This window comes from Molossus molossus, unplaced genomic scaffold, assembly GCF_014108415.1.
Source record: "Molossus molossus isolate mMolMol1 unplaced genomic scaffold, mMolMol1.p scaffold_m16_p_14, whole genome shotgun sequence".
NCBI classification, from domain to species: Eukaryota; Metazoa; Chordata; class Mammalia; order Chiroptera; family Molossidae; genus Molossus; species Molossus molossus.
In genome coordinates this window covers 40,979,382-40,994,138 of record NW_023425349.1, presented here as the reverse complement: position 1 = coordinate 40,994,138, position 14,757 = coordinate 40,979,382, and the positions used below count along the sequence as shown (strand labels likewise).

The 14,757-nt window shown below is 42.5% G+C and overlaps 1 protein-coding gene across 1 annotated transcript; it reads left to right on the top strand.

The window, feature by feature from the left end:
* The first annotated feature begins 422 nt into the window (after positions 1-422).
* On the top strand, positions 423-9,505 carry LOC118629249 (spermatogenesis-associated protein 31D1-like). Its single transcript, XM_036260280.1, has 5 exons — positions 423-560; positions 4,666-4,711; positions 5,276-5,336; positions 5,628-5,782; positions 6,135-9,505. Exons 1-5 carry the CDS (start codon positions 423-425, stop codon positions 9,503-9,505), a joined length of 3,771 nt encoding a protein of 1,256 aa, XP_036116173.1.
* The last annotated feature ends 5,252 nt before the right edge of the window (positions 9,506-14,757 follow it).

The window sequence follows — 14,757 nt, the reverse complement described above, 5'->3', positions numbered from 1 at the left end:
GGTATAAATACCCTGGCACAGCAGGCTTTCAAAGGTCACTGGGGTCCAAAATGAGATCCCCAATCAGTAAAAGGGTCTCAGGTATCACCTGGGTAACAGGTGGAATAAATAGAAAATTTCACTAAGGTCAACATATGGTATGATGAATGGGTAGAGTCGGAAGTTAGGTTGGAGGAATGCCATGGTCCCTGTAGGGATGGACAGATCTGCTGGGCTGGATGATGGAGGGTGGGTTGTGAGTTCATCTTCCCTGAGTTGTCCCCTCCCCCACCCTCAAGAACCTTTGGAGTCCGTGCCATAGCTCTGTGATGTGGGCCTGGGATTCTAGTCAAGAATGCCCTCTCGACGTCCAGTTGCCTGAGGCAGCGAAGCACTTTCGATGATGCCAACTACCTGGTTTGTTTGAGAAGCCTTACTGCACCATGGCTGAACTCCAGCTCCACTTCCTAATTATTCCTATCCTTATTTTCCTGTGCGGAGTGGGGCTCCTTCTGTCACTGTGCCACAAAAAGAAGAAGCCTTCTTTCCCAGTATTTTTGAAACAGGGAGACATCGGTCAGGTAAATATTAAATATTTCCAAATACATGCATTTAAGGTTATCAGTTTTTCTCTAAGCACTGCTTTAGCTACAGCTAATAAACTGAAAGTTGTATTTTTATTTTGTCTTAGTTTAAAATTCTTTTTTCTTTTGAGACGTCTTTCTTGACCCATGTGTTTGTAGTATGTTCTTTAATCTCTAAACATTTTGGGCTCTTCGAGCTATCTATTCATAATTGATTTCTAGTCTCAATTTCATTACAGCCTGAAAACATACTTTATATGACTTCTTTTATATTTGTTATGTTTTATGGCACAGAATGTGGTAGATCTTGGGGGATGTTTCATGTGTGCTTACGCAGAATTTGAATTCTGTTGTTGGACGGAGTTTTTATAAATGTCAATTACATCATGTTGATTCATGTTCAGGTCAATTATATCCTCACTGGTTTTCTGCCTGCTGAATGTGTTCTTTTTGAATAGATGGGTGTTGACGTCTCCAATAACAACAATGGATTCATCTATTTCTACTTGCAGTTCTACGAGTTTTTAAGTCACATATTTTGTTAGACGTTAAGGGTTGTTATATAATGCTTGGTTTTATCCCTGATAACTTTCCTTGCTCTGAAGTCTGCTTTGTCTGAAAACCAACAAGAAAAATAAACAGACAGACAGAAAACTCCTGTTTTCTTTTGGTTAGTGTTAGCATTTTGGTTAGTGCTAACCATGTGTTTGGTTAGTGATGCATTTTTCTCTTTCCCTTTACTTTTTTTAAACATCGACGTCAGAGGGACACATTGATTTGTTGCCTTACGAACAACCCCAACTAGGGCCGTGGACAAAATGAAACTGAGGTCCGTGCCCTTGACCGGACTCAAACCCGAGAGTCATTGGTCTGTGGGCGGACACTCCAACCACTGAGCCAAGCCGGTCAGGGCTCTTTCCCTTTACTTTTATGTGCATCTTATATTTAGAGTGGGTGTTTTGTAGACAAAATACAATTGGCCCTTGTTCTTTAATCCACTGGCAATCTCTAACTTTAAAAGAATTTTTTTTTTCCTTCATTGATTTTAGAGAGAGAGGGAGAGAAAGACAGAAACATCAATGAGAGAGAAGTGGTGAATTTAGAGCACTTACATTTACTTTTGAATTAATATCTACTGCGCCTGTAACTGTTTACTTTTCATTGTATCTCTTTCTTTTCTTTCCCTCTTTTCCTACCTTTTCTTGTTTAAAATGAGTGTTTCACGTGATTCCATTTTCTCTCTTCTCTTAGTGTATTGATTCTTCTTCTTTAACAACTATTTCAATAGTTGCCCTAGAGTTTTTAATATACTTATACAACAAATATAAGTCCACTTTTATATAACAATATACCAACTTCATAGGTGATGGAAGTACTGTATATCAGGGCTCTCAACTCCTCCCTTCTTTCTCTGTAACATTGCTATCATCTGTTTCACTTATCACCGTACTCCAAGAGATTGTCATTATTATTTGGTAAATTGAGAATAAGAAAAATAAAAGTTTTATTTTATTTGCATTTATTTCTTCTCTTTATTTCCTACATAGATCCAAATGATCACCGTACTTCTCCCTGAAGATCTTCTTTTAACATTTATTGCAAGTCAGGTCTGCTGCTGCTGAATTTTCTCAGTTTTCATTTGTCTGAGAAGGTTTTTTTTTTTTTTTCTTCTTCACTTTAGAAAGATAATTGAACTAGAATTAATATTCTAAGTTGGTATTTTTTTTTCTTTCAACACTAAATATTTTACTCTACTCCCTTCTTGCTTGAGTGGTTTATGATGAGAAGCCCATAATTCTTACGTTTGTGCTTATTTTCCTCTGGATTCTTTCAAAATTATATATTTTAGTTTCCTAGAGTTTGATTATGATATGTGCAGATACAGACTCTTTTAGTATTGATCCTACGTGGTGTCTTCTGAGCCTCCACAATCTATGGTTAATCTGTCATAAATTTTGGAAAATGCTTGGCTATTATTACCTCACACATTTCTTCCAATTTGTTCTTTTTTTAATCTTCTGATGTACCAGTTACCTGTATGTTACACATTTTAAGACTGTCTCAGACTTATGGGTTATTCTGGGTTTTACAATTTTAAAAAAATTATTTTTCTATTTTAGTTTACAAATTTTTTATGGACATATATTCGAGCTCACTTATTCTTTCCTTGCAAATGTGCAACGGAAAGATGCGCCAAGGAAAGGCGTTCTTTGTTTCTGTTATAGCATTGTTGGTTTCTAATATTGCCTTTTGATTCTTAGAGCTTCCCTCTCTCTGCTTATACTCCTCATCTTCATTTGTATTGTCCACTTTTTCTATTAGAGCCCTTATATATTAGTAATGGTTAGTGCAGATTCCATCTATAATAATTCCCAAATTGGTGTCATATCTAAATGGGCGATCTGATGCTTGCTTTGGCTATTCAAACTGCTTTTTCTTGCTTTTAGCATGGCTTGTCATCTTTGTTGGAAGCCGGACAGAATGTATTGTGTAACAAGAACTAGGGTAAATAGACTATTAGCATGAAGTTTTATTTTTTCCGGGTAGGTGTAGACTGTGCCTAATATTTACTGTAGCTGTAAGAGGCTTCAATTTATTTATATATTATTTATTTGATCTCTTGTGTTGTCTTGAGGGTGCCCCAAGTCTCCTCCTTAAAGAGACTCTATGCCCTACCGCTCTTTCAACTACTATCTCCTTACTACACTAGAGCTCTGTTGATGTGGTGGTAAGGTCTTAGGGGAGTGCATATGATTAAATCTTAGTGCACTTGAGTCCTGGGTTGTGATGTCAACAAGTGTTTATAACCTTTTTTTCTTTTCTTTTCACTCTTTAGACAAGAAGGCTAGAGAGGGCTGCATTTGAGTAACTTAACCATTCTCCCAAGTAAAATAAGGCTCTAGTAGTCTTTTTGCCAACTGAGGAGGCTTCTGTGATGGAAAACACACAGGAAATATTTCAGAATGTTGCAGAACAGGGTTATCTTTCAGTCTACTCCACATCTTGGCCAGAAACAGGAGAGTTTTTTCCATGGCTTTTCACCATGACAACCTAATGGAGTTCTTGGGGATAAAATCCATAAACAGTTGGGGCCCCCCCTAAGATAGTGATTCTATGAGTTTCTCACTCTCATGCTAATCTACATGCATCCTTTAGCAATTTGTCAATATGTCTTTTAAGTGTTCCTACCAGTTTATGGCTCCAGTGGCTTCTGCTCCATTTAAATTGATCATGACTACGATTCTCTGCATTCACCCTCTCTGAAACTTTTCAGTAGGGGTTTGCCCTTTGACCTCAGTTCTCTGCTGGCTTTAAGTAAAGCAATTACTTTTCCATTTTTCAGCTTTTTGCTTCTGCAGCCTGGAGACATGACTCCTAAACTCTTTAAATATCAGAGTTGGAACCAGAAGTTTCCCTCCAGAGTATGATTCTTTATTTTCCTGTTCTTCTTCTCACAGTTATAAATGAGTTTATGTGGGTCAGAGAGCTACCTAAAATGGGATGTCTGAAAAGGGAATAGAGAACGTTACTCTCCTAGGGGAAAACACCAAGCAGGGCTAGTGGTTTAGGGAAGATTAAGGTTTCACAGACCATCAGGGTATGGTGGCATGTTTCCAGGTAAAATCCCAAACTCAATATATCTGTAGCTCTAGATTGTGTTATTCAGAGAGTTGGGGATCTGTGCACTTCATGATGACCACACTCCCATGTCAGGTGTCACTGGACCATGCCTTCCCTTGTGTTGGGCTGATCAGGAGAGCAGCGCTCAGCATCTGAGAGCCTATGAGCAGAGGCAGGAATCTGAGCTCTGTTCCAGGTTCAGGGTCCTGGCCTCAGATTTTATGCCCTCCTTCAGCAGAGGACTCTTATTGAGAACACCAAGAATGAACCTCATAGATATAATTCCTTTTTTGAGTTTTTCAGAAAAGAAAACATAAAAAATATGTTATTCCCCTTAAAAATTAATAAAAGATAAATATTCAAGTTTTGTTCATTGAAATAGAGGGTCGTATTATTCTTGGATCACAGTGGTCTCGGTTTCCTATGGAGAGGAGTGAAAGAAATGAGTCTTAGCCCCTCATTCTTTTCTTTTTGTTCTCAGTATCAGAGCAAAGCCAAGAGGCAAAGAAACAGTGGGGCGCAGACAGGTAAGGCTCTGCCTATTTTACCTGAGCTCTTCAAGGGTGATCCTTTCTGTTCTTTCCATGAGGTCCCAGGTCCACAGTCTCTGAGGATGTCAGACACTAGTTATAGTCCCTCTCAGAAAACAGTGCCCTCAGAGGAGAGGCTCATGAGATAGCACTCAGGGCCTGAGACACGTCTCAGATTCCTTGCTCTGCAATTCCGAGGTATGAAGAAGTGACGGACCTGGGCAATGAGTATTGCCCATAGGTGGCCATGTGAGATATCAAGAGCCAGAACCACTGTGTACTGAGTTCAAAAAGGACTTTGGCTGTCTGGAACTCAGATTCCTCCTTGAAATAACCATTGACCAACGTTCCTCAAAGGGTTGCTTTGAATCTAATATGGGATAATATGTGTGAAAGCTCTTTGTGAATGATAAAACAATATACATCTGAGCTTTGCTCTTATCATTGAGCATTTTTGGGCCTCTCCAAATCCAATCTACCAAGGATACCTCTAAATAATATTTTAAATAGCCTCCTATAAGATGTCTTTATTCTCCCTTCATTACTTTCCTGGTTTCGCAGGTTGGAAAGCTTGCCAGAGAGAAGTAGAAGAGGCAAAGAACGTGCTTTCTCTTCTGCAAAGGTGACTAAACTTTACTGCCTTGTTTCTGTAACTCCCCTCCCCCCCTTTGTTTAGCAGAGTCTAAGAATTTCTGGGGCTTCATTGGAGCCTGGGATTAATATAGGAGGGAAAATCGTCAGAGTCAGAATGTGCAAGCCTTTGGAAAAGAAATAAAAGTTATATTGTGAAATCAAGAAAGGAGGGAAATTGAAAGAATCGTATGCAGTGTGAGGCCCTACCTGTGCCAGACCTGCCACGATCCCATATATTTTTCTGGTCCTGCTATAGCTTTGTCCCTCCTGTCTCCTGCAGCCCCCTGGGCCAGCATCATGATACCATCCACTTGCGTCAACTGCTATGTCCAGACCCCTCCTGCGAGGTGTGTAATCATGCAGCTGCTGAAGTCAACCGGTTGCTGTTTCCAGAGGCCCTGGAAGATGCTTCTCCTTTGGCTCCCACAACGCCTGGTACTGAGTCCTCATACTCTCTGTCTTCTGTCTTCTCAGTAGTCCCGCCAAGAGACCCAATCCCCAGCCCCTTGCCTGAGCCCTTTCTACCATTATCTTCTGCTCTAAGCCAATGACCCCTTAGCTGACGGTTTCACCTTCACCACTGGGTTACTCTCTGCCACCAGAACCTTTGCCTACCTTAGAATCCAAATTCCCAGCGGGCCATTCCCCATCCCAACCTCTTACCTGTACCCCTTTTCTACCACGTGACAATAAGAAGTCTGGTCCTATTATTCAACACGTATCTACTTTATCTCTGAATATCATCTTCTCAAGTGATCACACCCTTACTTAAGATATCCCTTACCAGGTTTGTCACAGTCAACGAATGCCACTGATTCATTTGCTTGTCAACACATCTCACCAATGCTGTCTACTTCACCACCATCAGACTGTCCTGCTGTGATTCAATCGAAATCAATTTTCACCTCATTGAAGCCTGTTCCAGAGGACACATCTCCAGATAGTTCTAGTGTATTGTCCACTCATGTCCCAACAATCAGAGACACTGACCATTCAAGCCTGTCAATATCAGATATTTCCTGTTGGCAGGATTATGCCAGTAACATGTTTCTCCCCACATTATCACACTCTGATTTTCAGCAAGAGCATGTTTTTCTCCATCTACCAGAGACCTGTCTCTGGGGAGATTCTGTTTCAAAGCATATGGAGACCAGTAGCCTTTCTTTCCTTGGCCTTAATATCCAGGCACTCCTGGAGAGACAAGTAAAAAAGACAAAGGATTTTCAGATTTTAGAGAAGAAAGAAAATGAGGACAGACCATTTTCAAAACAAATTTGGTCAGAATACCAACAGACATCTTTAGGGAATTCATTGCAACCACTTGATGTACAGGACACCACAGTCCTCCAAACTGGCTGGAACATTGAAGACAAACCAGAGCAGCTGCACAATAGCCAGCAGCTCTTTTATGTCAAGACTTTGGTGGGAAACTTGCAGCAGAAATATAACCAGCTCTTCTGGGGTCTTCCCTCTTTGCACAGTGAGTCCCTAGTGGCTACTCTACTGGGTTCCAGAATCAGCTCTTCACTAGAAACTCACTTTGTCTTATTCAATGGAATTTGTAATGCTCCCATAGTCAAAATGCAGCATCAAGGATCTCCATCAGTTTCTCATTTTCATTTTCTTCCCCTATTCAATGTAGACCCTAAACATTTGCTTCCAATCAAATCGCAGTCACAACATTTTGCTCAGGTCCAGCCCCAGCTCCACTTTCAATCCCGACTCCCAATTCTACCATCTTCTTCTCCATCCCAGATTAGGGATTGTGGGGTGTCTTTCCCTGGATCCCAGAATACGTCAGATTCTAATATCTTGAATGAGAGTCAACACATGAAATGTCATGTGTTGCAGAAGCAACAGGAAAGTTTGTGTAGTTTACCTACTGTGGTCCAAAGATCTCAGCATGCCACATGTCCGCGAGCTCTCAACCGTCCACTGTCGAGTCAATCGTCCCATGCCTATTTACCAGTCTCCATCCTTCCTGGTCATTTTCATACCACCAGCGAACCCCAGGAGAAACAGCAGCACTATATTCCAAGGAGGGTAATCCCACTCGGGTGCCCCCATGCCAGGAGGAATGTAGGGCTTCTACAGCTGATGGCATCTCAGAGCAAATTAACAGAAACCTCTCAGCAGAAAGGTAGGCAACTTTCTGAGCTTCAGAGACAGTGTAGCAAGTCACTAGGCAAGAGTGAATTGAGTTTATCAGGACATGTCTGTGAGAGGGTTCCACAAAACTTTCAGCTAAGGGAGGATATGAAGAGGAATCTCGGGTATATCTTAGAGAAGAGCCCAGAAGACAGCCCACAAAGGCTCTCAGAATGCCACCTCGGGAAGGTTCTGAGAGCTGCCTCAGAGACAAAAATTAACTGTGTGGGTCACTCAATGAGTTGCTTAGAAAAGGAATTATTAAATATCTCAAGGAAGGATATAAACCGGAATAAAATAAAGAACATCCTTAGATTACATTTGAGAAGGAAGTCTTGGCAGATCACTGAAGGTAGAATCCCTATAGTTGTATGTGATTCATGGGTAGCTGAGGACAACACACCACCTCCTTTTGGGAGTTCCCAGACCAATAAGGAAAATACAAATTCTAAAAACACAGTGGTTGGTAGAGTCTACAGCCAGATTACCACTCCAGAGCTTTCTTTTCTTGATTCCCACACTCGACAAGTGCTAGAAGGCCATATTATAAGGTTTCGTCTGAGTCAGAGGTGGGGCCTCCCACTAAAGGTTGTTGAATACATGAAATTCTATACATTGAAAGAAGCCAAAACATGGCGTCTTCCCCAATTTGACCTTTCCTCCTCAGCCACCAGTATTTCTGGGGTAGTTTCCAAAGCTGAGGTTTTCAAGCCCCTTGAGAGAAGCTCCAAAACTTTTCAGAGAAACAAGCTGAGAACAATAAATTTAGTCCCCATGCTGGATTGTCCTCTCCTGGCTTCCTCAAATGTAAACAGTGAAGGACAGGGGGTCCTGAAAACATCACATGCTGATATGGAGGATGAGCTTGCAGAGAACATCCAAAAAACTGTGTGCGGCAGGCAGACTTTTCAGCAGCCCCTCACACACAGCACCACCGACAAATGGAATCAGAGTGATACTGTACTGAACAACAGATGCAGCCCAGAGGTGCCCAGGAAGCAACCTGGGGCCGGACATAAGCCAAGGTATGAGAATGTGAGTTCCAGTGTGAGAGCAGAAGTGATTGAGGGCAAGAAGACAGCGGAGGAAAATTTAAAACATTTTCCAGTCTCCAAAATGTTCACAGAGATATTCAAGGACCAGGAGCTAGGTACAATTAAATCACAACCTTGTGACATCTCGACAACCCAGGAGTTGGGAGGCTCCCAAATGATGAATGTCAACATGAGGAAAGAAGCATTTCCCCTGACCACTGAATGCCCCTCACCAAAAATGTTAGAGACCCAAGATTCAAAACTATCTAACCTGAAAAGGCAGGTCCTTGATGAGTTAAAACTTAAAATGGAGAGCAAGGAGCAAAGCCAGGCTCAAAGCTGTTCCACTAACTTGTCCCTTGCTTCAGATAGCTTTTCTTCCATATCCTCACAGGCTCCATTCCAGAACATCTCTGTTAGGGACATGAGAGCTTCCAAGGGGGCTCTTGTCCACTTGGCGGACAGTAGGATCAGCACAGAGCTGAGGCCGGAAGCTTGGGTCTCTAAGAATGTCTTATGGAAGTGCCAGGATAACAGTTTACCACCAGTGGCAAGAAAAGTGAGAACGGTGAGTTCCAAAACAGGACAATGTAGAAGTGAGGAGTTGGCAGTAGAGACATCTGAAGGCAGAAAGAAGAGCCATTACGTTGAGGACAGAAAATTACAGGGTACTTTCCTATCTCTGCCACAGAATGAAGAGTTTCCTCGTGATAGTTACTTCAGAAAAAAGACAAGAAAATTTTATCACTGGATGGATTCCAAAGGAAAAATCAAAGAGCTGGAACATCCCCAGCAAAAAGCCAAATTCATGCCAGCCTTTGCCAAGGAACATGACCCAGCTGAAAGTGCAGCTGTCTTTTTGAGTTGTGGGTATCCTGAAGCCCATGAGCTTATGACAGCCATTGGGAAGATCCTACAGGGAAAAATGGCAAGTAGTCATGAACTTGAGTCCTTGCAGTTTAGTCAACAGAAGTAGGAAATGCAGGCCTAGGAAGAGCCTGATAAGGGACATTTTTCCAACCATCGGGGGCTCTTTCTGACCCACACCACAAAGAATGTGTGAGTATCCAGTGCTGCAACCAAGAAGCTGTCACTGTTGACTAGAGGTTTCTTACATGTACTATAAAGAACAGAGTCAGGATCAGACATCCCTATACAGTTGTAGCCTTCAAGAACCAGCTATTGTGCCAGAGTCAACATCCTTCCCCACATGCTAGGTAGCCTGGGTCCCATCCAAGACCCACCAGAATGTATTATGCCCGATCCCTCCAGCCCCTCTCACCCCTGATAAAGACATTGCTCAGAGATTTGACTCTTCAAACAGAAAACATTTTTCTAGCACTACCAAGGAGAGAAAATTTGCTCAAAGAAATCATTGGGTCTTTGTTGAGAAAGCCTCACCAATTTCATGACAACATATCCTCCAATAAGAACAATCTTTGTTTAGAATAACCAAAGACATTGATCCTGCTCAATAAATATTTTTTTAATGGAGTGTGGTGTTCTCTGGGTCTTGGGTTTTCCATATCCCTGGACTTGTGCTTAGGAAAATGAAGGAGCTATTTCAGCTTTACCTGATTTCTCTTTTTTGTTTCTAGAAGATGACCAGTCCCTTATAGGGAACCTAGATGGCCTTCTCAGTTTTATCAAGGCCCCTTTATTTGATGTTGCACTGATTTCCTGTAGTCAAAACACTATTTTCTTATAAAGAGTACAAAAAGTTCACTCTAAAATGTTTCAGACATTTTCAAAGTGAGAAAAACCCTGAAGCCTAGAACTTGGCTCACACTGTCTTTTTATCACCTCCCTCATATCCTGAACTATACATACACATGTAGGGTGGGATGAGATACTCTGGCATAACATAGCCAGAATCTTTCCTTGTTGCCCCCTGAAAATTTTGCAGTTGGAAGTGGGAAAAGGGTGCGTTAGGAGCTGAGGTTAGTGGTAGGGAGAAATCTTCCTCTTAGATCTCTTGGTGAAAAATGAATGTCACCTGTTCTCAGAACTCTTCTCTGCCTTATGAAGTTTGGGGTGACAACTCATGTTTCCCACCATTAACTTATTCTAATGTAAATGTATAACAGTTCACATTTTCCCATTCTTCCACACTGACTGGAACAAGAGGGAGGACAGTTTGCATTTCTGAAAAGAACCAGAGATAGAAATATTTTCCTGACAATAGCAGCTAACTTACATTTAGGAAAAGCTCCTCATTCAAGAGTATCTCACAGGTGGGTAGTCATTGAGTGGGGTGTACATGAATGGGTTGTGTGATTGTGGATACTGGGTTGTCTAGGGTAGGGTCTAATAACTGGGTGGGTCTGGCTGATGAATCTGTTGTAAATGGGGTGTGAATCTGTCTGGAAGGCACATTTTGAGCTCAATGATGAGGTCTTGCTGCTTGTGACAGTACCCTGAGGAAGAGGACAAGCTCTTCCTGCTCCTCAGAGGCATCTCTTAAGGATGTCTAGCTTGATAGCATTATTGCAATAACAAGAGATCACCTGGCCATCACTTGCAGGAGTGGTCACCAGGTAGCCACCCAGAATTTGGGGGAAAGGGAGACAAAGAGTAACAAGAATGTAATGGTAGAGTGAGTTGGAAAGAAGAAAAAAAAATGAGGAGAAAAATGACCTCCTCATTACAATTCATGACCCCATCCTGACCATCCATTCCACCAAACACTATCTTACCTCCAATTCACCTCCTGCACACTAGGGCTTTATAGAGTACAATGATACCATGTTAGCATAAGAATATGTGGCATAATGATTGAGTATGAAGACAGTATCTCCAGGGATGTTGTCAAGGAGGTTGTCCTACTTGGTGTCTGCCTTCCCAAAATTACTGTATCTTACACCAACGTTTTAGTAATTTAGAGTTGTTTCAGTTATCTCTTGCTGTATAATGGATACCCCAAAAATTCAGTGCCTTAAAAAATACATATTTATCATTTCACAGGTTTTGTGGGTCAGGAATGTAGACAAGGCAAAAAAGAAGAACCCCTACGTGGGTTCTCTGCTTCAGAGTCTCCCAAAAGGCTGCAATGACAGTGTCAGTTGGGCTCGAGTTTCAGCCAAAGGCTCAACTGGACAAAGTCCCTCTTGTGTGCTCACCTATGTAGTTGATGTCAGGATTCAGTTTCTTAAGGTCTATTGGATTGAGGTCCTCAATTCCTTGCTGGCTATTGGCTGCAATTAGTTAGAGTCCAACCTCAGTTCCTTGTCATGTAGGTTCCTCCAATATGGCAGCTTGCTTCATCAAACCAGGAGTCTGCTATAAAGACAGAAGTTACAATCTTTTATAAACTAATAATTGAAATGACATTCCATCACTCTTCACTTATCCTGTTAGCCAGAAGCAAATCACTAGGTAGCCTACACTCAAGGGGGAGAGGGTAATTACTCATGGTGTGACTATCAGGAGGTAGAGATATATTGGAATCTTCCTAGACATTTTCTTAAGACAAGGACTTCTTCCTGGACGCCACACTACGTTCAGTGAAACACAAGTGGCCAAAGTTGCCAAGTGGAGCCTCATCCTCAACTATACGAATGTCATCAAGGTCAAAACTGTGTATTTGCTAAGTGTTGTGGTGACTGGTAAGAAAAACATCCAAGAAGGAGGGACAGGTAACATGGGAACCATGCCATGCAGGTAAAGGTGTTGTGGGATCATCATGAACGGTCAAGGGTTTGATCTGCTCAGATCCACTCATATGTGGATTTGTTTTCCAACTGACTCTCTCAGTTCTACTGATCACAGTTCAATTGACCCTGGCAGTTCAAAATGCGTTGCTCAAGGTTCAACTGGCCGCTGTGAATCCGTGTGCACGTGCAGATTTTCGACTGTGCAGGTGGTGGGCGCCCAACCCCAGCGCGTTCCCGGGTCAGCTGCATCTACCTTCTGAGAGCACAGACTCGAGGTCCTCGCATCACAGCCCCGTGCACCTGGCGCGGCTCAGAAACCACCGGAGGAAGGAACCAGACGCCAGGGGAGCTTCTCCCGGGAGGCTCCCCACAACGGGCCTTGGGGGCGGGGCCACGTCCAGGGCTTTGGGCTTCCAAAGGGGCTGGGCAGGTGCTGAGACCACACACCTGGCTGCTGGGTCGTGCTTTCATCATTTCCCAGAGAGAAGAATTGAGATTGAGCTCAGAGGCTGTCAGGAAGGTCCGGGGCTCCCCAATGGCTTCTCCCCACTTCTGCCGGGTCCCTCCCTCAGTCCCCCTTTCCCATCCCCGCCCCCAGGCCTCAGGAGCTCTCATTCCCTGAACCCTCGGGAGGCAGAGGCCCCAGGAGACGTCAGAGGCCTGGGGCTGGGCTCTGCCAGCCAGACGAGGTCCTCCTTCCAGGAAGGACTCCCCCAAACCCCACGGAGGGTCATAGTCATAAAAACCGCGGAGAAACGACCGTGCGAGGGCGCCGCGGTGCCCTGGCCGCCTGGCCTGGCCAAGTCAAGTCTCCATCTGGTCTGTTAGGTGCGGAGACACCAGTGAGGACGAGGGTTTGCTCTGAGACCCGGGATTAAGGAGCACAGCGCCCACGTGAAGGCGTGGGCCAGGCCGCTGATGCAGTTGGCTCGGGGCCCTGGGAGCGCCTGCCCAGGTCGGGACAGTGAGACCTGCAGTTCCCAGCCCACACTCTAGTGAAGAAGGCGTCATCTCTGATGCTCTGCGGACCAGTGACCACTCTGGTGGTTGTTTTCGGGGGATCCAACAAGAGCTTTACCTCCCCTGGGGCCCGTCAGTGACTCCTCCTGGGAACCCGGGTAAATGTCCATCAAAGCATTGGTGTCACTGGACGGAGAGGTAGACGTAGATCATTTTGTCCAGCCCTGCAAGATGCAGGACAGCAGGACATGAGCCTCTCCCGCTGACAAGACTGCAGGCTCTCTATGGGGCAGAAAATCTCAAGTAGCAGACTTCACTGCAGGTATTGATACATTTATACATTTACTGAGGGCCTACTGTGTGTCTAGGTTCTTTGTTATTTAGAAACTGTCATGTTTATCAAAGGATGATGAAGGAAATCTTGTGACTTCCCAGGTAGAAAATATTATGTAACAAATTTGAAATATGTGCAAAGGTAGAAAAATTTCATAAATTTCCATCTTTAAAACAATTTCTGTTAACTTTTTAATGCATCTTTCTCCAGATTTTGCGTGCTTTTTTTCGTTGCGTGCTTTTTTTCACATAATACATTCTTTAAAGGAAAAACAGTATCATACACATTTTATGTTATTATAAAGTTTCATTAATAACTTTTTAAATGATGACAGCCTATTATGTGGTAGAATATTGAATTCTACTTTAGTTGACATTTGGGTAGTTTCTTATTAATGTAGTTAGGCATCCACTCATGTGGTTATTTATTTCAGCCCTAGATTCTCCTCTGAGTTTCAAGCTCATAAAACCAGCTGCTTGCCAAACATCCTCGGTATAAAATTTTCCAAACTTAAGCCATTGTTTTACTTTACCTTCTCTTCCTCTTATATTCCCAGCATCAACCAGTAGCACCTGGACACCCAAGCAAGAAACATAAGAGCCATTTACATTCCTCTTTCTTAATTTTCCTCATTGTTAGTCAGTTGTTACATGGCTAAGCTGGAAAAATGTGATGGGAGAGAAATCCTAGAGTTGTCACAGTCCACTACATTCCCCCCAAATATGTATGATTCTTCAGGTCATGAGCTATATTTTTATAATCAATTTTAATTATGTTACTAATACATGGTCAAATTTTATGGGTCAAAATTAAAACACTCTCAGTAAAGTTAAATTTCCATTCCAAAACAAAAACATATGTTATTTCACATCAAATAATCAATTTATTCATTTACTTACTTTCTTTCTATTTATATCAATATAGACTCTTGGTTTCCTAGCTAATTTACTTCAATCTGTTACTAACACTATTTCACAGATTTAGCAAATTACTTCAATCTGACTTCTGTGTTCTTTTGATTTATCCATGTAAGTTCTGACTTTCTGGGATAAAAAAAAGTTTTCAGGCTGATTGTATACCTTTCCCTACATTAGCCCTGGGAACATTTCAGCAATTTCTCCAAGTAGCCCTATTCCTTTAACGGAGATTGGTATCTACAGTCCAAGGTCAGGGTGTTAGATGTGCTATTATTATTAGGCTGTTGCTGCTTCTAGGCCCTCTCAGAGAACACAGTTAGGGATTATGTGTATGTTTACACATATTCACACATTTAAATATTGA